The sequence below is a fragment of the Trichoderma asperellum genome, chromosome 5 (genome assembly GCF_020647865.1).
Source record: "Trichoderma asperellum chromosome 5, complete sequence".
Classification (NCBI taxonomy): domain Eukaryota; kingdom Fungi; phylum Ascomycota; class Sordariomycetes; order Hypocreales; family Hypocreaceae; genus Trichoderma; species Trichoderma asperellum.
The window spans coordinates 3895307-3915696 of NC_089419.1; the positions used below are offsets into that span (position 1 = coordinate 3895307).

The following is a 20390-nucleotide window of genomic DNA, read 5'->3' on the forward strand; positions in this document are numbered from 1 at the left end:
AAGTAGACTAAATGTCTAGATCATTTGGCTTCCCATGTAGAAAACAATGACACTGAGGATTGAGAAGTCTAACTGCATTAGAGTTGGCATATCGCTGCTGAGCTTCCATTCCAATTGTCGACTGGCGGAAGTATTAAGTATCATAACAGGTCAGCGGTCAGCTGAGAGAAGAGAAATTAGGTTATCTCTTACGGATTTATACCAACGCTTGGTAAACTATACAGATTTATGGACCTGTAGAAGAACCCTCCCTGTCCCAAGATGGACCCAGTTTAGGAGATGGTTACTTGAAGTTGACAGCAGATACGAAAAAGACTCGGATGCTAGGATTAAATGAGCATTATTCGGCACTGAGTAATGTTGCTATAAAAAGTGGGTATGCTGCCCTCAAATATGACTCAAATGGCATTCAATTTAATTCATAATATACAACCACTTCTTCGTTAACCGAAGCCAAAAAGTGCTTCAATTTAAATTTCTAGTCAAACCATGTCTTTGAAGCCTACTCTTGTGTTCGTGCCTGGTGCATGGCATAGCGCTGATACATGGGGCAAAGTTACGGCCGAGCTGGAACCTCAAGACTATAAGTCAATTTGTATCACTCTCCCTTCAACTCTTTCAGATCCAAGAAAGGGCATAGCGGATGATATCGATGAGGCAAGAAAGGCAATTTTAGCTGAAACAATGCAAGGTCGCGATGTTGTCGTTGTGGTACACTCGTATGGTGGAATGGTGGGCCCAAGCGCTATTAGAGGTCTTACTAAGGCTACAAATGAAAGACCCGGACGTGTCACTGGCATTGCAATGGTGGCAACTGGTTATTGTATGACAGGCATTGGCTTCCTTGAAGGTATTGGGGGATCTCCGCCGCCATTTTGGAAAGCAGATGCACAGAAAGGATACGCTACGCTTGTTGTTGATACAAGAGAATTGTTTTATCACGACCTCCCGGAAGACGAGGGCAACTACTGGGTTAGCCGACTTTTAAACCACTCATTGAAATCTCTCACAGACAGTGGAGAGCGTGTTTACTCAGGTTGGAAAGATGTTCCAACTCGATACTTGGTTACGACAGATGACAAGACTTTTCCTACCGAAGTTCAATTTGGTATTGGTCAAGGTGCTAAAGAGCAAGGAGCAGAAGTTGTTATTGAACAAATCCATACCAGCCACTCACCAATGCTCAGCAAGCCAAAAGAAACAGCTGAGTTTATCGTGAGAGCAGTGGAATCTTTTACTAAATGAGTGGACATAAATATATATTGATGGTTATTGGGTAGGAAGAACTTGTATACACACACAATCTCTTCTCTGATCAGTCTTTGCTTAGCTTCAACTCTATACATAGGCCATATATTTTCCTTTTTGGCATGATACTAATTCTTAGAACTCAATATGTATTGAGGATATATATATTCTAAGTATTGTCTGATAGAACGACTTATGATATAAAAAGAAAAAAAAAGGGAATGACAATTTTCATTGCCAAACTAAGTCGGTACGCCAGAGATATTCGGTTCAATGCTATTCAAAAAAGTTATCCAGTTTCTTCTTCTTCATTTTGAGGTACCGATAGAAGTGGAGATTTAAGATATAGGTGGATTTTCATTGGAGGCATCTAATATATTGAAGTGTTGTCTCATTCATGTATGAAGCTTGTGAGATTACAACACATCATGGCGTCTGATCACTTATGCTATGCACAATCTGCTTGTTTCCCGATAGGCAACAAGTTACAAACAGCCATAGAAGAGCAAATAGTGTGTCAAGAAAAGGCGTTTCATATAAAAGGATGGAAACAAGAAGTTTAATGAGTCGAGGATTAGATAAACAAAGATAGATTCGTTCATTCTTAGTTAGGCAAATTTAAAGAACGTATCGACTATAGATTGTTAGCATCAATATATGAGATCTTATGTCATTGCGTCTTTACTCACAATTTGAGATTTTCTCTGTCTGTTAAATCCAACTGATTAGCGTCCACTTCATGGATAACTTTACTTCCGTCAGTATTTGTGGTTTCTACAAAACCGTTACTCGTTACAAGATTTTCCGCTTCTAGTTTGTCACGGCGTTTATTCTCGCGCCATAAGTAGAATCGAAGGACACCAATAACAACTGAAGGAAGAATCGCAGAGAACTAAAATGTGTCAGCTGCTACAATGGCGATATGGGCGTATTCCTACTTACGATCAATAAAATGACCCACGTGGGTTTATATCGAGGTTTCCATCGTGGCTCAAAAAGCTGAGGTGAAATAATGTTTCCTAATCCGTATCCTATATGATAGAGAGCAATAACAGTGGTCTTCTTTGTGTGACCAGCTGAAGCATTTGCCGCCCATATCATAACAACAGCATACGGCACACCAGTTGTATATCGTAGCCAAACGCCAACTATTAGGCCCCAACGGTTGGACCACGGGAGAGCTGTACATTGCGATGGTAAGACACATTTCGGAAAAGCTTTTTAAGGAATGACAGACTTACTTAATAGCAGAATACTGGATATTACAGCAGGTACATATGCAACAAGTGATATCCAAGCTCGAGCATTCTAAATAGCCTGTTAGAATAAAACATGGAAGACTATTGTAAGCAACCTACCCGAGTTTTGTATAGCGTAATTGCGGCTAATGAGAGCGTAAAAAAGGCTATGACGCCAGATACAGTGCTAAGCAGCGTTGTTTGGAAGACAGTAAACCCAAACGAGTTGATAATCAGCGAGGTCTGGTTGTTAATTCCGTTTCCCATCTCTTGAGATAAGGCATGCAAGGCAAATAGCCATGTTTTAGGGTCCCTGATTGCTTCGATGAATCTATAACGAAAAGGTTAATAGATGTAAGAGCTGAGGCAATCGGTCTCTCTCACTGATGTTTTTTGAAGTGTTTATTTTCAATGCCAGAGTTATTTTCCTTTATCCTTAAAACTGCCTCGGCCCGTTCCTCGTGTGTGAGAAAATTCGCATGGAGTGGGCTGTCAGGAAAGAGTAGATACACAAAAATGCCGAAAATAATGGTTACCACACCAGTGATAACTATCAATACCAAGTTAGCAGCTTGTTCTTAATACGTCAAGTGGAATGTGTACCCATAAGCCATTTCCAGGGGTGAAATGATCCTGTCTTAATCCATAAGACTCCATATGAAAGAAAGCCAGAAGTAATTGGACTGGAATTGCCAATAGACCACATGACTGACACCATAATGACTTGCTCCTGATATGTGAAAAACATGGACATGGAGAGCAAAAACGCAGGGACCATACAAGCTTCGCTCAGACCTAGAAGGAAGCGGACAACGAAGAGTGATGCAAAGTTGTTACAAGGAATATGTAGCAATGTTATACCACCCCTGAAAACGTCAATACCAAAGCTTTTTCGCGAGTTGTAGATGAAGAAAACTTAGCCCTACGCACCATATTATGAGATTCCCAGATAACCATTTGGCAACAGGGAAGCGTTGAAGAGCCCAGTTTTGTGGCCATTCAGCTACCGCGTAGCCGAAATAAAATATTGATGAGAGCCGATTATATTGATTTGCATTCAAATGTGCATCTTCAAGGATACCTAGTATAGCTGAGCTTCCTAGCTATACATAAATAATCATCTTGTATATTAGCAATCTCACAGCGGCCATTTAGATATCACTAACATACTGTTTGTTTATCGACATACATCAGGTGATACCCGATGCAAAGGAACGGAAGTATCCTCCAGAGGCATTTGTTACGAATTCTCCGGCCTTCTTCCGGCGTGGGATCTGACACATGTACCGTAGAAAAGAGCTTGTAGCTCTCATCAACTAAGCGATCGGATAGTCTGAGCTTGGGCCCGGTCGAATTGCCCGCAGCTTGGGAATCTGGCTGCGAGTGTGTCGTTTCCTCATAGTCAGTTTTTAACGACATGGTTTCCGTGAATATTTGATGAGATGACGATAACTAGCATATGAATCAAATCTTCTATTTAATACTTGCTTCAGGAATGCTCTTCATGTAAGTTTTAACTTGTGGCCCCGTATTCTAAGACATGGCGCAATTGTAACGGTGTTGATCGTCATCAATAAAGATCAATGTCTACCCTTTCCCAATAAGACCAAGGCAGTCATAAAAAACGCGCCCACAGTAGACATGATATGGACCTCACTTACACTGGCGAATTGCAGAAAGTTACCCACTGAAAAGGTTCAACATCAACACCAGAGAGAAGTGCAAGATATTTACTGCTGACCCAGAATTCGAAATTGGTAAAAATGCCCGGCCTTGCGTCATGGTCGTGTAGTTGACGTGCTTATGTTAGGCCTATCATACCTTTTAATATTAACGTATCAGCCCACTTCCGGTTAAACTCTTACATATCTTTCTGCCTTTGCATCCATAGTATATCCCGACGATTAATTTATCTCAGCATTGCTCGATCACAGATTAGAAATTCGCCTGGTATGATGGGGCTAACTCTCTGCCGGGTATAAAATAGTGTATCGCGTTTGCACATCGCTGATCATTTCATCGACTACCAATCTTCACTCTTTGAGAGGAGGGGAAAAAAAAGAAGTAAAGGTAGGAAAATGGCAAGCAATCAAAAGCCCCTCCGCATTTTGATTGCAGGCGCGGGTATTGCGGGGTTAGCAACCGCTATATCGCTTGTGCGTATATCCGGGATCGTGAATCTAGATATCCAGCTATATGAGCAAGCCACAGAGCTGCGAGAGATTGGAGCCAGCATTGCCCTTAGTCCTAATGTAAGCATTTTGAGAGCATTGCAACGCGTTTGTTCGTGTCTATGTTTTACTAATTGATAGGATGTAGGGCTTGCGGACGCTAGAAAAACTTGGTATTGACGAGGCTTTAGGCGATGAGATTGGGTTCAGAGGACCAAGTGGAATACCTCAAATATACAGGTGCGATATCTCAAAAAATGAAACTGCAGATTGTAGAATTCGCTAACAGTATCATATCAAAGGCATTGGAAGACGAATCAGGTAGTATCAGTAGATACTTTTGCCAATGTTCCTGATCGTCGCCACCAGACGGCGAGATTCCACAGAGGACATATCCATACCGCCTTGTTTGAGCATGTCCCTAAAGAATGGATTCATCTCAAAAAGAAAATATCTCGCGCAGAAAGTAATAATGATGGTGTGGTGCTCCATTTTGAGGATGGCTCCAGTGCCTATGGGGACATTTTAATAGGAGCAGATGGAATTCGATCAGTGAGTTTCTGTGTTCAATCTGTATTCAACTGTAAAACACTAACATTAAGTGCTAGCAAGTCAGAGCTTCCTTTTTTCCTGATTATAAACTGCGATTCAGTGGGAAAGTATTTATGAGATCTACATTTGACGCATCTCTAGTGGAGGGCAAAGTTCCCGACTTGCCAGCTGATGCTGCCCACTGGGTTAGCTGACCCATCTCGTTTTAAGGATCAGTCTGCTGACAACTTCCTAGTGGGGAACAACAGACTCCTTCTTTTCTTCTAGACTTGGTATTTTCACGCCCAACGTTCTTATCTGCCAGGTATGCGAAATATAACTGACCATTGAAAGGCAGGGGATTATATACAGTTGTTGGTGCATATGACGACGGGCGTAGTGCAGAAGAGTTGGAAAAGTCTATTACGTGGGACCAAGTCGGTAATGTCCAATTCTTGAGAGAAAAATACAAAGTACGAATTTCTTCCTGATATTGATGCCTTCCTCAGCTAACGATTCATAAGGACTGGCATCCTGTTATTAAAGCTCTAACAGAACTGACGCCCTACGCTCGCCTTTACCCCAATTATGCTGGAGAATCTCTCCAGACGTGGGTGCCAGTTGCACGAGTCACCCTAGTAGGCGATGCGGCGCACACTCATGGAGGCTCGTTTGCTGCAGGTGGCTCACTAGCTCTCGATGATTCTCTTGCCCTTGGGTTAGCCTTCAAACATGCTTTCCCTTATGGTGGCTTTTCATTTCCGCAAGAAAATATTCAACAGGCATTGGCACTCTATGACCAAACACGAAGACCTCACACGGCACGTTTATTGAGCATTGTTCACAGCTTGATGAATCGTAAAGTTCCAACTTTTGCGACGCCGGAAGAGGAAGACGAAGCTCTCAGAACAAGAATGAAGAGCAGACCTGATCTCTTGTGGCTATCCGAGCATGACGTTGAAGAAGCGTTTAATCAAGTGGTAGGAGAGAGTGAGAAACGCAATTTAGAAGCTCAGCGCACGAAGGGGGCCGCGCAACTGTGCCACGGGGCAGAGAATGCTGTTGCATCACCTACCTTTGAAAGCAAGCTATAGCTTTCAATAGGCTGAGAAAGTAACCTGGTAGATTGTACAATAAAATATCTATGTAGAAAAGCGTTACGGAAGAATGCTAATATGCGCACACGACAAATGTATTCATGTGAACATGCGTTTGCTATTGCCATATTCTCAATTTAAAACGTTGCTTGATATGAAGGACAATTTGTTCATGGCTGAGGAGTTTTTCTCGGCTACTGTATTTCGAATTTCGAGGTTGTATGGTGGTCTAACAAATGGCACATTGAAGAATGAATCGTGTTGTGAGACCTTGCTATAATTGTTCCCTTTCTATGTACTCTCTCATGATTCGTACAGCGTAGAGACGTCTCTACGATGTTCCACTGCGTAAGCCTCACACATGGCTAGACTCGAATCCATGTACGCCGCATTTCTGCGTAAATGAGCTACAAAATATAAGGACATAGAGCAGAAGAAGTTATATAATCGTCTATCAGAACTAATCGTCTCACACATCGGCCGAAATTAAATATGGCTCGGCTGTCGTATTAGTAACCCCGTCTGTGGCTGGGCGCAGATGGCAGATTTTAAGAATACATCGCCCGAGTAACTTCAGACTGCTCTCATACTGACCGGTAGACAAGTTGTCTCGTATCCTATTAACTGCAGAGTAAAATGAAGATATGTATATTTTACCAAGATACGGTCTCCAAATTGTCGAAGAGAAATGAGGTAGCTCTCCCGTAGGAAGCTGTAGTTGGCAGGGTGGCCGATAAAGCTAACAGTACCTCTTCATCCCCGATTTAAGTGTCATCTCCTGTTACAAATTGGAAGAGAATACATTGTTTTTACGTATTGCCGCACTGTCTCCGGTTACATTCGACATGTAAAGAAAGTCCGATTATGAGCTTTATGATACCAGAGCTAAGAAGAAAGAATGGCCAGGAAAAATTTAACATTGTAAACGTATCATATATGTAGTTAATCGCTTATAGTTTATGCACATCCGCATCAGTCTCCATCTTTCCCCTCTATTGTCATACTGCTATGTACATGGAAATTCCGTTGGGTCGAGTATGCACAGCTATGAAGCCGACAGTGGATGTCAGGCTGCCATTGCAACCGATCTGATCCAGCTGCAGTTGAAGACTATGGACTCAGCCAATGAAATATCACAAGGCAATAGCTTTGTTATGGCAGAAGAACTTTCCTATAAATGCCTTTCCTATGAATGCGAAATAGAAACAAAAAGATCTGGACTTTTCCAATCAGAGCGGGGGCGAGGCGAAATTCTCTTCCGTCGAGATGCTGCTCATGGGTCTCATGGGTATTAATCACCTGTTAATCAACCTATACCATTGGTAAACATAGGCATCTACACAGGACTGGCTTTCCAATTCCCGTAGGACTTGTGCGTCATATTTATTAACTATCTCTTCATCTGATTTTGGATCTCGAATCCACGGAAGATAACCCCTTAATTAATAGCGTAGCAGCGAAGGTTTATGCAAGTATATGCTTGACTGGCAAGTGCATTTGTAAGGTGCATCGGTGCTGAGAAAAGCTGGGGGGCAAACGAATTGCAAAAATTGCGGTGGCGCTACGGCAATCCATCACGGCAATACGAATTGGCACTAAAGGAGGATAACATGGAGCTACTAGTCAATGAAGAAGTATTTAGTAAACGTAGACCTAGCAAGAGCCCCGGCTAACAAGACTCGGATGATTGTTTACCAGGCGCCATATTAGTTTCGATTTGCAGTCACTACTAGTATGCTCTATTCTACATACGTGAGCAGTTGCTGGTACCGCAAGAGGACAACTAGGGGGCTACCATCGCATTCTCTTGGACAAAAGATCTTATCAGAAAGCTGCCTTGCAACTGAATTGCTTGATTAAGCATGCTGCATTATTTTAGCTGCTGTCACCCCCTACAACATATTGTCAGAATATATGCGTTCTGAAGGAGAAAATTCTAAAAATCCCCCCCACACACACACTCCCTCTCCCGCTTCCCCACAAAAGAAAAAAAAAACCGATATCTTGGGTTTCTGAGTCTGGATCCAGCGTCGAAAATGGGGATATGCATGGCACTAACATTATTAGCCAATATCACAATTTGCCGGTGTCGGTTGCTCGGAACCAATCTAACAATGTACCATCGTTATAAATCAGTTTGGTTATGTACTTTATGATCTGGGACACGCATACCCGCTTCAATACTACTTTACGCAAGATGAATCGACATGACATAATGAAATCAGTGATAAATATTCACCCTAGTTCTTCTATGGCACGCAACGGGCTCCCAGTTCATCAATCTGGCTGTCAGCGCATAAATCTCCATGTTAATTTGGGTACCTGATTAAACTACATCTTGCCATTATCTGCGTATTGCGTTTACCAAAAAGAGGGTTCAGGACTTACTTGGTACCGAGAAAGATATACTCTCTCCCAGGCATATTTGGTATGCAGTCTTCTCATCGAGTTTACGATCCGGACAAAGCAGAGGGCCATTTCCAATGAAATAGATTGTAATATCACCATGATATGAATCTGATCTCGATTGATATATAAAGAAACTCAGAACAAATCCCAATGTACAAATTTTCTGTCTAAAATTTAGTACAAATCAAAATTACTCATGAATACAGTCAATATAGCTAATAATAACATGTCTAAGGCATAATAGTAGTCCAGCCTGTCTTCCATAGATATAGTCTTAAAGATGACCATGACATTGCCTGCTGAGAAAAGCGTGTTAGGTGTAGCGGGAGCCGCTAGATAAAAAGAGAGATTTACAACTTGAAGTGCCTTCTACAAGCATTTAGATAAAATAGGCAGTAACGTGCGTCTCAGATTTTATCAGCGAATCTCTTGAGCACACAGTGTATGTGGTAATCAGACGCTTAGCATCAACCTACCAATTTCTGAAGCTTTCAAACACGCCTTCAAAATACAGAGCGCCCCTGATTCATGTTCCCTAGCATCATAATACCCGGCAGGTGGCAATAACATAATGCGGGGATAACCAGATGTCGGCTCGCGTATTACGGGGCACCCAGAAACCAATTTGCGCTAACGATTGGTAAATCTGGGGGCGGATCAGCGTAGAACTTGCGTAACCAATGGTGCATGGGCTATTTGTAGTATAGTCTCGGGTGATGGAGTACAGATACCGTGCCTTATTGCCGATTAATGGTGGCTTATGATCTAAATACCCATGCCGCCGGCCAGTTTAATGACCGGCTAAGCATCTAGAGGATGTACACACATCGTTGGCTCAAGTTACGGCTATGGGGAATTATTTCTTGGAATTCCATTGGTCGACTCGCTGCATTACTCGTAATAAGAGGTACCCTTGCCGTCCATCCATCTTTTATATAAAGGGTGTCTCTGTGCTTAAGATTATTCCATTTTATGTGTTCTAGCTTTGATTCTGTGCATAGGCAGTCTTGACTGTCTCCTTCGAGCTGTCCATCATGAGCCAGATATTAGGAGACCGCTCTCTACAGGATATTGAGAATGAGCTCGATATTACGATCTATCCCGGGACTGAGGTGATGGCAGATGTTGGATCTCACCATTTCATTAAATCCGGCGATAGTAAAGATGAGGGTCGCGTACTTGTTCCCCAGCCTTCCGATGACCCTCTCGATCCTCTGAACTGGACTGCGCTATGGAAAATCACGACTTTGCTTTGTGTTAGCTTTGTGTCTATCAGTCAGAATCTTGGTCCTCTTGCAAATGCGCCTCTATTCGGTCAGTATCTCAAATTAATTACATAGCTTTCTGACGCCTAATATTTTTCTTTTCCTCTCCGGATAGGATTATATATGCAGGAGTGGAACATTGAGCTGGCTGATGCTGTTCAGACGACTGGTGAGTTTTCGCTAATGATAGTGACCCGTCATTCATTCTACAATCCACTACTAATCACAGACTTTAGCTGTGACAATCCTGATACTTGGCTTCAGCAATTTAGTATGGATTCCGATATCGACATGCTTCGGCAGAAGGCCAGCTCTTATTTTCAGCACTCTAGTATGTACGGTCTCTTCAATTTGGAGAGTGCGGGCTACTAGTTATAAATCATTTCTTGGAGCAGCAGCGTAAGATTCACCTTCAGTGCATATAGCGCCACTATAATACAGAAGATCAAAGATATTAACGTTTTGCTAGCCTCAACGGTTTCGGCGCTGGCCCCTGCGAAAGTATGATGCCACAAATAATTTCTGACATTATTTTCCTTCACGATCGGGGTAAATACCAGACATTATACTTTACAATTTACTTTGGATCGCTTGCTGTTCGTATGTAGGCTCTCTGTACATGATAAATCGCTAACATTTGATAGATTGGCCCTATTATAGCTGGCAGTATGGCTGAACGTTTTGGGTGGAGGAGCTTCTGGTGGTTTAACACAGGCCTTCTCATTTTCACTCTGGTTCTCAATATTGGGCTACTTCCAGAAACACGGTTTGCTCGAAAAACACAAACCAAAACGTTTTCGGAGCCGGCTGCGCCTATTGAGTCACCAGAATTAAAGAGCAGTTCTGTTATAGATCACTCGGAGAACGTTTCTAACCAGCAACCTCAGGATCATTGGCTATCGCGAGGACGCCCATCTCTCAAGCAATTCAGTCCTTGGGGCTCATATCATGGGAATATTTTGCAAGAATTATGGCTTCCGTGGTACCTTCTGGTCTTCCCTATCGTCGAATTTGCTGCTTTTGTTGTTTCTTTTTCCGCGTCTGGCTTTCTATTGGCTAACCTAACCCAACAACAATTTTTTGGAGCACCGCCTTATAACTTCTCAACTGAACAGGTCGGATTTACCAATTTCGCTATTTTTGTTGGCGAGATGATTGGATTATTGACGTCTGGTCCACTGTCAGACTGGGTTGCAGGTTACTTTACCAAGCGCAATCGAGGCATTAGGGAGCCCGAAATGAGACTAATCGCCATGATTCCATACACCTTAATCATGATGATTGGCCTTATTGTGGTTGGCGTGGGTTATAGTCGCTTATGGTCGTGGCAGGTCATTGTCATTGTCGGGTATACTTTGCTCGGAATGCAAGTAACAAGTTTGCCGAGCATAGCGTCAACTTACGCCGTTGACAGCTATAAACCAGCCACGGGTGCTATTTTTGTTGCAATTACTATGTAAGTCAAGATATTCATATCATCATGGTTCTCTTTTTTTAGCTAACGGTTAATACAAGTAACAAGAACGTGTGGGGCTATGGGTTTGGCAAATTTATCACGCCCTGGACAATTGATGCTGGTTATCTCGCGCCTATTATGGCACTAATGGCCTTAATTACATTGGTCTGCGGTTTTGGTTTCTTCTTTTGGGTTTTTGGAAAGTCTATTCGAGGCAGATCAAAGGACTCGTTTCTACACCAACTGGACAGCTAGAATCTGAGCATGCAACACATTAATTGGACGAATTTGCAACCAGAGACATATATTGCTACTTATTGGTTGAGTTTTTGTGGGTAGCTATAACGGCTGGTAAATTGGACTTGATTGCTTATAAAACAACCTGTTCCGGCGCTTAGAACAAACTCTGTAAAATTCTGAAATATAATCTTCTCAACGCTGTTTTAGCACAATTCTCTCGTCTCCAAAGACAACTGTCGTCATAGTATATAAAACTTTTGACAACAACCATCCATGATGAGATTCAAAGTTCAACAACGGATCGAGCAGAGGGTAAAGGAATAGCGTTCAAATCCAATGAATCTGCCGATCTTGGAAAACATCTGTTTTTGTCGGAGTTATCTCATCAAACAAAGAAGCCTTGATAAAGAATGTTCCCGCCATACTTTCCAACTGGCTGTAGAGAGGGCTGTGAAATCGATATCGGATCAGTATGACTTCCCATGTCATTGTTAACAGAATGATATGTCGGACCTCCCACACATTTGGCAAAATGTTCTCTTATTAATGAATACGAATTAGTGGATATTTAACTGATCTGAAATTAAAATTAATAGACGCACCCTCACAGTGGCTTTGGATATCGTGTTCACGTCAATATACTGCTCTCTTGAATCATGGGAATCCTGAACCGTCACTTCGTCTTCGCTAAGAATATAATTAATCGAGAAAGCTGTTTCATTGTTAGTCAAGTGAAGCACAGTTAATGGTGAAGTCAAGAGTACGTCCACCGGCACGACGACAGTTCAAGCTGGAAGATTCATTAACATACAGTGCCGCAATACTCACGCAATATCTTACCAATGGCACGCATAAGTCATAGAAGGGGTTACAGCGAGTGTGACAGTTACAGAACCACAATTGCAAGTGCCACTATAGGAAGCCATATTGAGAATTGCGATTTGATTCTTGATTGATTAGAAAGCCTACTGAACAATAAGTCTTTTGAGGTGCATTGATAGTCACGTAACAGCGATATTTATAGTACAACCTCCAGATTTTGGCGCCGTACATTACGGAAGATGCCGATTCCGATGTAACAATTCAGCCGAGGGTGCTTGCTTTTGCCACTACAAACATCTTCTTTCCACAACGCGTGGAGTGCAATTAAGGTACCAGTTCGTATTGGAAAGATCACCTCTTTTCACCCATCTAACGATAATAATAAGAGGCCCAAATGCTTTAACATTATATTTTATTTCTTCATTATGTGGCGTTTATATTAACGCTACTGCCTGAATTGGGTCAAAAAAATAAAGATTGTCCTCTAACATTCATAGAGAATAGCCTCTCTTGCAGTTGTATTACACAGAGTCACATCCATGAATATTTGTTTTACAGCTTCATAACCCATTTTCATCCATTGAAAACAACCCGATGAAATAATCAATTATATGCGTGCTATTTGTGTCGCATTTTGTATTTATTGGTTAGTATATTTTGGGAAAAACTATACTTGTCACATAGAGGATGGGAGGTATGATTGCATGGGGTTTTCCTTGATGGGTATGAACGATGTAAGGCAAGTGGGAGCATATCATAAAATGGTATTACGGCCACATGTACTCTAACGATTTTCTATTCAATAGCAAGGAGGTATAAAATATTTAATAGATAGTTTAGAATCTAGTAGGAAATATAACAAAGATGAGAAAATCCTGCGATGCTTGTGGCAGTACTTCTGCTCAGTAGTTAAATCGATATCGACTAGCCGGTGGACCGAAAGCTGAAGTGAAATTTCGTAGTACCTGTGACAATGCCCTTAGTGTTTTTAATTGTAGGATGGTGATATGCGTCTAGATTCTTTTTACTTTCTTGTTTGCAAATCTTCATCCGCTCCAAGATTTCAGCAACTGCTGCATAAAGGATATCCAAGTTGCCATCTTCAACCTTTACCGCGATGCCAACAGCGCCAACAGCACCCATTTTTCGCGATATCTCAGATTCACGCATACCAACGCCATAACAACCGTCTGCGCCGACTTTGCCAATGAGCGATCCCTGGAAAGCTTCCATGAGAAGAGTACAAAACCGACCCTCACCACCAACCATTTCAGGCATTTGAGACATGGCGTTAAATATTTGGCCCATGCGCTGCGTTCTGGCATCGATGCTATCACCGCTCGCGGAAGCGTCAGATGCCCGAGCGAAGGAAGCATACAGCTTAGCAAGGCAAGAGAGCGGAAGCGCCGGTGCTGGCATGTTACATCCGTCAACCCCCCACTTGACTTCTTCTTCGCTCAGGCCGGACAGTTCTTCCACAACTTCCCTGACTCTTGCTTGAATTGGATGCGTCAACAAGTGGTAGTCATTTGATGAAACGGCCAGAGCTCTGGCTCCTGCTAGCATACCCGCGTGTTTGCCAGAGCAGTTGTTGTGGATCCCTGTAGGTTCAAAATCGCGCTTTATCCATTCGCGGTTTACGGCTGGGTTGAGAGCTGGATGGCCACCGCACTGTAGTTGGTCTTCAGTGTGCTGTGATTTAGCCAGCATACTCCGAGCCCGCGCAATATGTCGATCCTCGCTGCTGTGTGAGGCGCACATGAGGGCCAGATCAGCATTATCAAAACCAAACTTCTCAAGCGCACCAGTTTCTACGACTGCCAGCGCTTGAGCAGGCTTAGCAGCTGAACGCAACAAGGTAATACGTGAGGGATCCCCTAGGCTAAATAAAAGCTTTCCCGTGGAATCAACGATGGCAGCATGAACAAAGTGTCTGTTCTCAATAATGCCGTTTCTGTCGATAATGACATAGCTGTCATTGTAAGAAGATATCGTCATGTTGAAAGACTGACTTTGCGTGATCTTCAAGAACTTTAGGAGTTTGTAAACTGGTTATGCATGCATTGTCGTGGTCGCTTGGAAGAGCAGACAAAATTTTGATTGCGCGACCCACATGTTTGGAGGGCGCTACTCTTCAGATTTTCCTACTGCTAGTATGACATCGTGGGTAGTGCAACAATATTCTGATTGCCAGCTTGCTACGTGTACATAATCTGTCAATGAACATTGCACCAGAACTGAATATGTATTTTGTTGACTTTAGATTCATGAAATATGTTCCCCACTGCTGAAAACAATTTTCACGAACGGCTCTATCTTAATGACCTGCAACGAACTACCCATTAGGCTAATAAATAACTATAGAGTATCCTAAGAACGAGCAAATGGCTCTCTCACTTTTTTTCCCTCAAGAAACTCGCCTTTGTTTACTCTGGCACAATGATCAATCTAGTACCATGGTTTTCGCCGTTCTTCCAAAATCCTCCAGGCCTCCCCAGTTTTGTCTAATCCCCCAACAGTTGTAACAGGGATGGATTTGAGCTGTTTCTGTTCCAAAGCGGTCTCTAAATAATTCCACCAAAACCACTTGGTAAACTCACGATTCTTTTCGTCCAAGTAGTCATCAATATATTGGACAAAATGCCCAGTGACATGTTCGGGCAATTTTACTCCCGCTCGGACTCCCATTGTAGTTAAAAACGAGCCTCCTCCTAAAGCGGCTAAAATTTTACCGATCTTAACCTGGTCTTCAGCGGAATCAGCCGCTGCGAAAACAGCCTTGAACGGACCCAATGAAGAGGCTGTAGTGACAACATCCACTGCTGTACGGTTTACGAAATGAGTGACTCCAAATCGCGCTGCTAGCTCTTGATGGCGTCCAGATGCGACGCCAACAACTTCGTAGCCAGCTTGTCTTGCCAGCTGTGCAGCAAATATTCCCATCGACGACGACAGTCCCCAAATGAGAATCTTTTCTCCTGTCGAAATAGCACTTGGCATCTGCGGCTTGTTTAAATGGAGATGAAGGACTAGAGCACTCATTGCTGCATAAGAAGTCGCAAGATTCGCAGCTTCATCAAATGGCACATCACCAATCTGGGGTATATAGCTATTAGCATTCGCATCATTTTTTGTCCTTTTACAACGGACGTATCTTTGAAGCCAGATTTTCCGGGGCGAGGCAATATTTTTGATAGGCCCCAAAGCGACTATCATTTCGCAGGACGCCCGTAGTGTTTGTCAAGATGCGATCACCCGGCTGGAAGCGAGTCACTCCCGGACCCGTCTTTTTAACGATGCCAGAGGCAGACACTGATAATTTTTAGGAATGAAGCGAAAATAGGAAATCATATGGACACTAACGGCCAATAATTGTTGGATATTTGAGTGAGATTGGAATGAGGCCCTCTTGCATTTTCCATTCTCCAGGTTGAACTGCTACGGCTTTCACCTTGGTCCCCAAATTAGTATCACTCTATAAAGCCAGTAGCTCACATATCGGAGCCTAAGCGAACCTGTATCAACATTTCCCCTTCTCCAGGGTCGTATAAATCTCCGGAGCCAAGCTTGGGTCGCTCTTCAACTCCAAAAAGCCAGTAACCCACATTAGCCATTTTGTATCTGTGTATGTATGTATGTATGTATGTATGTATGTATGTATTATTATTATTATTATTATTATTATTATTATTATTATTATTATTTTTCACTTGAAGTAGGTGGTTTTTATGATTCAGCGTAATACTTCCAGAGATGTGAAATAATTCTATTAGTTTACATTGATATTTATATATTGTTTCTCGCAACCGCTCAATTTAGTCTAGGAATACTTTTATTATACCAACAGGTGAACATGTATCATTTGTCATTTATTACCCAATCTTGCTAGCGATAAGGATTTCTGGCTGGCTTTCCAATAAATTCTCTTAAGTTACCTTAATTGGTGGCTTTGCTCAATTGGTGTAATTCCGATTCTAACGCCATTTTGGGATTTGTAATCGACGCTCGTAGTTGCACACACCGCATGCATGTACACCTTAGGTGTAGTAATTCAAATTTAATTGGAGTAAAAAAACATATCCGTCTCCACAAAGGGCTATGGAATCAATTTAGCAGCTTGATCTACTAATGATTAGAAAGCAAGTTAGCTGGCGTTCTCTGAATGATTCAAGACATTTGTGTGGAAAACTGCAATTTATTTGGGTGGAATAGTGGCGTTACGTTGTGGAAATACGAAGATTTGGCTTATTGGCTTAAAATAAACAGATAAAGCCTTAACTAAGGAGCTATACCCCTTGATTATGTGAAATTCTTTGTTATGCCATGATAGAGCGTTTTCTTTCCTAGATGTAAAGGCCAACACCCCTCATCGGCCCCATCGGCATGGCGGGGCAATAAAGCTAAGCATAATCGAGCAAGAAGCGAGCAACTGTAATGCTGATAAATTTGTGACTTTTGGTCTTGGTTTCGAATATCTCAAAAACTTCCATTAATGAACTTACTACTGAATCTTCCTATCTAATTTTTCTTGGATATCCTACGAAGATATAAAGTGTGGCGCATTTAGGAAGAGGCCCATGAGGATACCACCGAGAGTACCTGCGACGGGAATAGTCATGATCCAAGAAAATAGCAGAAGTCCAACTCGCTGGAAGTTAACAGCTTGCAAGGAACCGTTGCAGAGACCAACTCCGACTGTTGCGCCAGTGATACACATAGACGTAGAGACAGGCAGAGAGTACTGAGAAAAGACAAGAACAGTAATAGCAGCGCCCATTTCCATGGAACAACCTCTAGAAGGAGAGTGATAGGTGATCTTATTGCCCATGACTATTTCACGACATTAACAGCTGATATTAAGTAAAGAATGGATGGTACAGTGATATTTACCTTTCATAATGTTATACCCATAGGTGATGAGACCAATCGATATCATGGCAGCCAAGACAGCTAACTGCCAAACGGGGACAGGGGCTTTTGCCGCAGCGGCGTTACCAGTTCTCCAAGCAGAGTATATGACAGCCCAAGGCCCGACGGAGTTGCCAATATCATTAGCACCATGGGCAAAAGAAGCAGTGCATGCTGTCAAAACTTGAATGAACGAGTACGTGTGCTCAACTTCGTTTGGATATTTCTCAGCATTGGCGTACACCCGTTTCATGCGATCACCATCAGGGGTTCCCTCAGTACCAGTCTGGGCGGCATGTATATCGTAATAGAGACCGTAGAGGGCACCACAAACAACCATGGCTGGGATGCGCTTTGCCAAGATTCTGACGTTATGCCACTCGTAAACTTGGCCTGGGCCCATGGGGTTGTCGCGAAGTGTGCGCATAGCCCAGCCAATTGGTCCTCGGCTTTTGTAAAGGCGGGAATTGAATTTGGCTTCATTGGCCTGCGTATGCTCTTCGTGACTGAGAGTATTGGCCTCAACAATTGAAAGGTTTTTTTCGGCCGGAATGGAAGTGGCAGTGATACCGTCGCCATCAGTCTTCTTCGGCGACTCGCTATCGAGTGACTCGGTCTGTAACGAGCGACTAGATTCATGAACGTGCTCTTCCTCTTGAATAACAGCATAGTTGGGGACGGCAGCAGATTCAGCATCTGCAGGAGCTGGGCGATTCCAGAGGAGAGGACCGAGAATGAACATCCACCACTTGATAGTATAGTCTTTCTTCAGAATTTTAGCGCGCGCAAAAGGGACAAAGAAGAGAGCAGATAGAAGACAAACGCCTCCACCGGTGCCCATAGTGACAGCAGCAATGTACCATGCGGGTTTCTTGCCTAGACCGAGATTGGGAGAACCCTTGTAGACAATGGACAGAGTGCAGATTGTACCAGCAATGAGAAAGAAGAATGGAGAGGTATATACGGCCCATTTAGCAGGACTCTTCCTAACATGGACAACAAACTTGATCAAAAGGAAAATACTGGCAGCGAAGCCTCCAGCAATTGCAGGGGCCATTCCCAGCCCAGCGAAGATGGCACCAAGTCCCTTGCCATTGTTCCATCCCCACTGGACTTGTCCTGCGCCTACTGTTGCAACGCCGACGCCAGCAACAGCAGAGATGAGCGAGTAGGTGGAGGAAACATGAGCAGAATGGCGAGTGCACCACATAACCCAAGAGGATGCAGCGGCAAGGGCACATGTAAAGGCGAGCATCTGGACACCGGCGTTGCCCTGGAAAGCAACGTTTGGAATAATACCGTTCTTTATAGTATCTGCAGTTCGGGCACCGACAGTAATGGCACCTAGCATTTCGAAGACGGTTCCGAGAACCATAGCTTGTCGGTAGGAGATCGATCTTGAGGAGACACTGGTAGCCCAAGAGTTGGCAACATCATCTGAAAGAGACAATAAATGTGAGCATCATATTGCTTCATACATTCATTCAATAAAAGGATGATGAAGCTGAATGTTTAAAAACGCACTTGCACCGTTGTTATAGGCATCTAGCATAGCAAATAAAGTGCCAATGGCAAAGATGTAGTCGTATTGATGGAGCACCATTGTGATGGATAAGTGTCTAGGCAGCTCTGCAGGGTAATTCGACTGATCTTTGGAGGGTTGGAATGTCGTCTGAAAAGGAGCCGAGATGGGATCTCAGGCCAGTCGCACAGGAAGTTTCCCAGATATATACAATTCTTCTATATGAGCGTCCTGCCTGCACGTGTGCATCTAGTAACTGAAGGACAGCCACAACACAAGGTACCAGAATTGTTAGGTTTCGGTCCAACTTTATGGCTATTCGCGTGCTTCATAAGCGCCATTGAATTGTAGGGCTTATGAGAAGAAAATAAGAATAAAGTGGAGTACCATATTGCGGTCTTTTCCACTTATGACACCGAAATCTCCAAATGAATACGAATATCGGAGAGAAATATAATTTAAATCGGCGTATAGCCATACGATTCTCTTAGACCTGTGGCAATAGTTGCTTCGCAGATGTATTTGTGGAACCTTACACCGTTCAAACGGGCGACGTCGTTGAATGAGACTACCTCCGGTATAGATATTAAGAACCGTCTGTCTTCCTATCAAATCTTTAAAAATATACACGTGGGTTCAAGCAAGACGCCGTAACGGTAGATCGATATAGGCCCCAGACCCACTAAATAGGTATACTACTTCGGCCAAGAGATTCCTGAAGCGGCCACATAGCCGCCATATCTCAAAGTTGGACGGTGTGGCGCGTGAATGCCCAGGGAACCGAGTAAGATCAATCACCCAGTAGAAGATTAAGATGGCAACTGGGTGTAAATCAGAAATCTACATCGCTCGGATATTTGGATTGATACAGCATGTGCTCTCTAGGTTGAGCTTCGTGCGTACATGAGAAAATGCTACGAAGAAAAAGGTTGTAGGGGTACTAGCAAGAAAAGATTAATCGCGTAGAGCACGTGCTCGGACACTTCAAGGAAAAGATTTCGTGCGTTGGCTTTGCTAAGCTTGGCAAGCCATTGAGCTAAACCACAGCAAGGTTAACTACTGGGGAACCGCTGCATAAACTTAATAATTAAGCTTGGCGGAATATCTAACGCTAGCTATTTCCAGATCCCTTCCCTTGAAGTGGCGGCCCTTACATGAGTGAGTTTTTGTAGGTATGCCGAGTTACGGCTAGATTTAAAGGCATCTCTATGGAACTAGCGGCAGGAAACGATTCAGGATCCTTTGCACAACCTGCGGATCAGCGTAAAACTAAAACCTCTTGATGCCAATGGCTGCCTAGCATCTGCCAAGGACTTATTTTCTAGCCATGCCGCAGCACGTGCTACGGCTCGGTGCCCAGAAGGTGATGAATGGCGCCGCCCAGAATACTCTGCCTCAGCTAGTGCTGTAGCCAAGAAACTAGGGGTTATCAACCCAACAGCTCATCCATTTCTGCGGTAAATTTCACCGGTGCTTGCTTTTT

General features: G+C 43.2%; 8 protein-coding genes across 8 annotated transcripts; 3 read left to right on the forward strand and 5 right to left on the reverse strand.

Moving 5' to 3' along the window:
* Positions 1 to 437: 437 nt before the first annotated feature.
* TrAFT101_009419 (uncharacterized protein) lies at positions 438 to 1631 on the forward strand. Its single transcript, XM_024910354.2, has one exon. The coding sequence runs from the start codon at positions 490 to 492 to the stop codon at positions 1243 to 1245; it is 756 nt and encodes a 251-aa protein (XP_024755217.1). The 5' UTR covers positions 438 to 489; the 3' UTR covers positions 1246 to 1631.
* On the reverse strand, positions 1342 to 4559 carry TrAFT101_009420 (uncharacterized protein). The gene is made up of 10 exons (XM_024901411.2): positions 4352 to 4559; positions 3657 to 4298; positions 3417 to 3589; positions 3090 to 3352; positions 2871 to 3036; positions 2607 to 2817; positions 2490 to 2556; positions 2191 to 2429; positions 1938 to 2140; positions 1342 to 1882 (listed from the first exon to the last, which is right to left on the reverse strand). The coding sequence occupies exons 2-10, from the start codon at positions 3903 to 3905 to the stop codon at positions 1867 to 1869; spliced, it is 1587 nt and encodes a 528-aa protein (XP_024755216.2). The 5' UTR covers positions 3906 to 4298; positions 4352 to 4559; the 3' UTR covers positions 1342 to 1866.
* TrAFT101_009421 (uncharacterized protein) lies at positions 4559 to 6369 on the forward strand. The gene is made up of 7 exons (XM_024910811.2): positions 4559 to 4738; positions 4806 to 4897; positions 4960 to 5209; positions 5266 to 5394; positions 5445 to 5481; positions 5543 to 5661; positions 5713 to 6369. Exons 1-7 carry the CDS (start codon positions 4565 to 4567, stop codon positions 6280 to 6282), a joined length of 1371 nt encoding a protein of 456 aa, XP_024755215.1. The 5' UTR covers positions 4559 to 4564; the 3' UTR covers positions 6283 to 6369.
* A 3247-nt stretch (positions 6370 to 9616) lies between these two features.
* TrAFT101_009422 (uncharacterized protein) lies at positions 9617 to 11849 on the forward strand. The gene is made up of 6 exons (XM_024902155.2): positions 9617 to 10008; positions 10075 to 10128; positions 10196 to 10358; positions 10429 to 10555; positions 10604 to 11415; positions 11475 to 11849. Exons 1-6 carry the CDS (start codon positions 9729 to 9731, stop codon positions 11668 to 11670), a joined length of 1632 nt encoding a protein of 543 aa, XP_024755214.1. The 5' UTR covers positions 9617 to 9728; the 3' UTR covers positions 11671 to 11849.
* Positions 11850 to 13248: 1399 nt separating this feature from the next.
* On the reverse strand, positions 13249 to 14528 carry TrAFT101_009423 (uncharacterized protein). The gene has a single exon (XM_024909036.2). The coding sequence runs from the start codon at positions 14473 to 14475 to the stop codon at positions 13402 to 13404; it is 1074 nt and encodes a 357-aa protein (XP_024755212.1). The 5' UTR covers positions 14476 to 14528; the 3' UTR covers positions 13249 to 13401.
* Positions 14529 to 14784: 256 nt separating this feature from the next.
* On the reverse strand, positions 14785 to 15519 carry TrAFT101_009424 (uncharacterized protein; the record flags this gene model as incomplete). Its single annotated transcript, XM_066128641.1, has 1 exon — positions 14785 to 15519. The coding sequence occupies one exon, from the start codon at positions 15517 to 15519 to the stop codon at positions 14926 to 14928; it is 594 nt and encodes a 197-aa protein (XP_065984761.1). The 3' UTR covers positions 14785 to 14925.
* A 97-nt stretch (positions 15520 to 15616) lies between these two features.
* On the reverse strand, positions 15617 to 16091 carry TrAFT101_009425 (uncharacterized protein; the record flags this gene model as incomplete). Its single annotated transcript, XM_024902855.2, has 3 exons — positions 15617 to 15789; positions 15841 to 15928; positions 15993 to 16091. 3 exons carry the CDS (start codon positions 16089 to 16091, stop codon positions 15617 to 15619), a joined length of 360 nt encoding a protein of 119 aa, XP_024755211.2.
* Positions 16092 to 16582: 491 nt separating this feature from the next.
* Positions 16583 to 19382, reverse strand: TrAFT101_009426 (uncharacterized protein). The gene is made up of 3 exons (XM_024909035.2): positions 18910 to 19382; positions 17368 to 18822; positions 16583 to 17307 (listed from the first exon to the last, which is right to left on the reverse strand). Exons 1-3 carry the CDS (start codon positions 18986 to 18988, stop codon positions 17015 to 17017), a joined length of 1827 nt encoding a protein of 608 aa, XP_024755210.1. The 5' UTR covers positions 18989 to 19382; the 3' UTR covers positions 16583 to 17014.
* Positions 19383 to 20390: the final 1008 nt, after the last annotated feature.

Bases quoted from the DNA above. Each gene is read 5' to 3' on its own strand.
- TrAFT101_009419 (XM_024910354.2), top strand. From the start codon at position 490: ATGTCTTTGAAGCCTACTCTTGTGTTCGTGCCTGGTGCATGGCATAGC.
- TrAFT101_009420 (XM_024901411.2), bottom strand. From the start codon at position 3,905: ATGTCGTTAAAAACTGACTATGAGGAAACGACACACTCGCAGCCAGAT. The intron at 2,818-2,870 runs GTGAGAGAGACC...TTTTCGTTATAG, and splicing joins AAACACTTCAAAAAACATCA to ATTCATCGAAGCAATCAGGG. The intron at 2,557-2,606 runs GTAGGTTGCTTA...CAGGCTATTTAG, and splicing joins TTACGCTATACAAAACTCGG to AATGCTCGAGCTTGGATATC.
- TrAFT101_009421 (XM_024910811.2), top strand. From the start codon at position 4,565: ATGGCAAGCAATCAAAAGCCCCTCCGCATTTTGATTGCAGGCGCGGGT. The intron at 5,395-5,444 runs GTTAGCTGACCC...ACAACTTCCTAG, and splicing joins CAGCTGATGCTGCCCACTGG to TGGGGAACAACAGACTCCTT. The intron at 5,662-5,712 runs GTACGAATTTCT...ACGATTCATAAG, and splicing joins TCTTGAGAGAAAAATACAAA to GACTGGCATCCTGTTATTAA.
- TrAFT101_009422 (XM_024902155.2), top strand. From the start codon at position 9,729: ATGAGCCAGATATTAGGAGACCGCTCTCTACAGGATATTGAGAATGAG. The intron at 10,359-10,428 runs GTAAGATTCACC...ACGTTTTGCTAG, and splicing joins TCATTTCTTGGAGCAGCAGC to CCTCAACGGTTTCGGCGCTG. The intron at 11,416-11,474 runs GTAAGTCAAGAT...GGTTAATACAAG, and splicing joins ATTTTTGTTGCAATTACTAT to TAACAAGAACGTGTGGGGCT.
- TrAFT101_009423 (XM_024909036.2), bottom strand. From the start codon at position 14,475: ATGACGATATCTTCTTACAATGACAGCTATGTCATTATCGACAGAAAC.
- TrAFT101_009426 (XM_024909035.2), bottom strand. From the start codon at position 18,988: ATGGTGCTCCATCAATACGACTACATCTTTGCCATTGGCACTTTATTT. The intron at 18,823-18,909 runs GTGCGTTTTTAA...TGTCTCTTTCAG, and splicing joins TGCCTATAACAACGGTGCAA to ATGATGTTGCCAACTCTTGG. The intron at 17,308-17,367 runs GTAAATATCACT...GTCGTGAAATAG, and splicing joins TGGGTATAACATTATGAAAG to TCATGGGCAATAAGATCACC.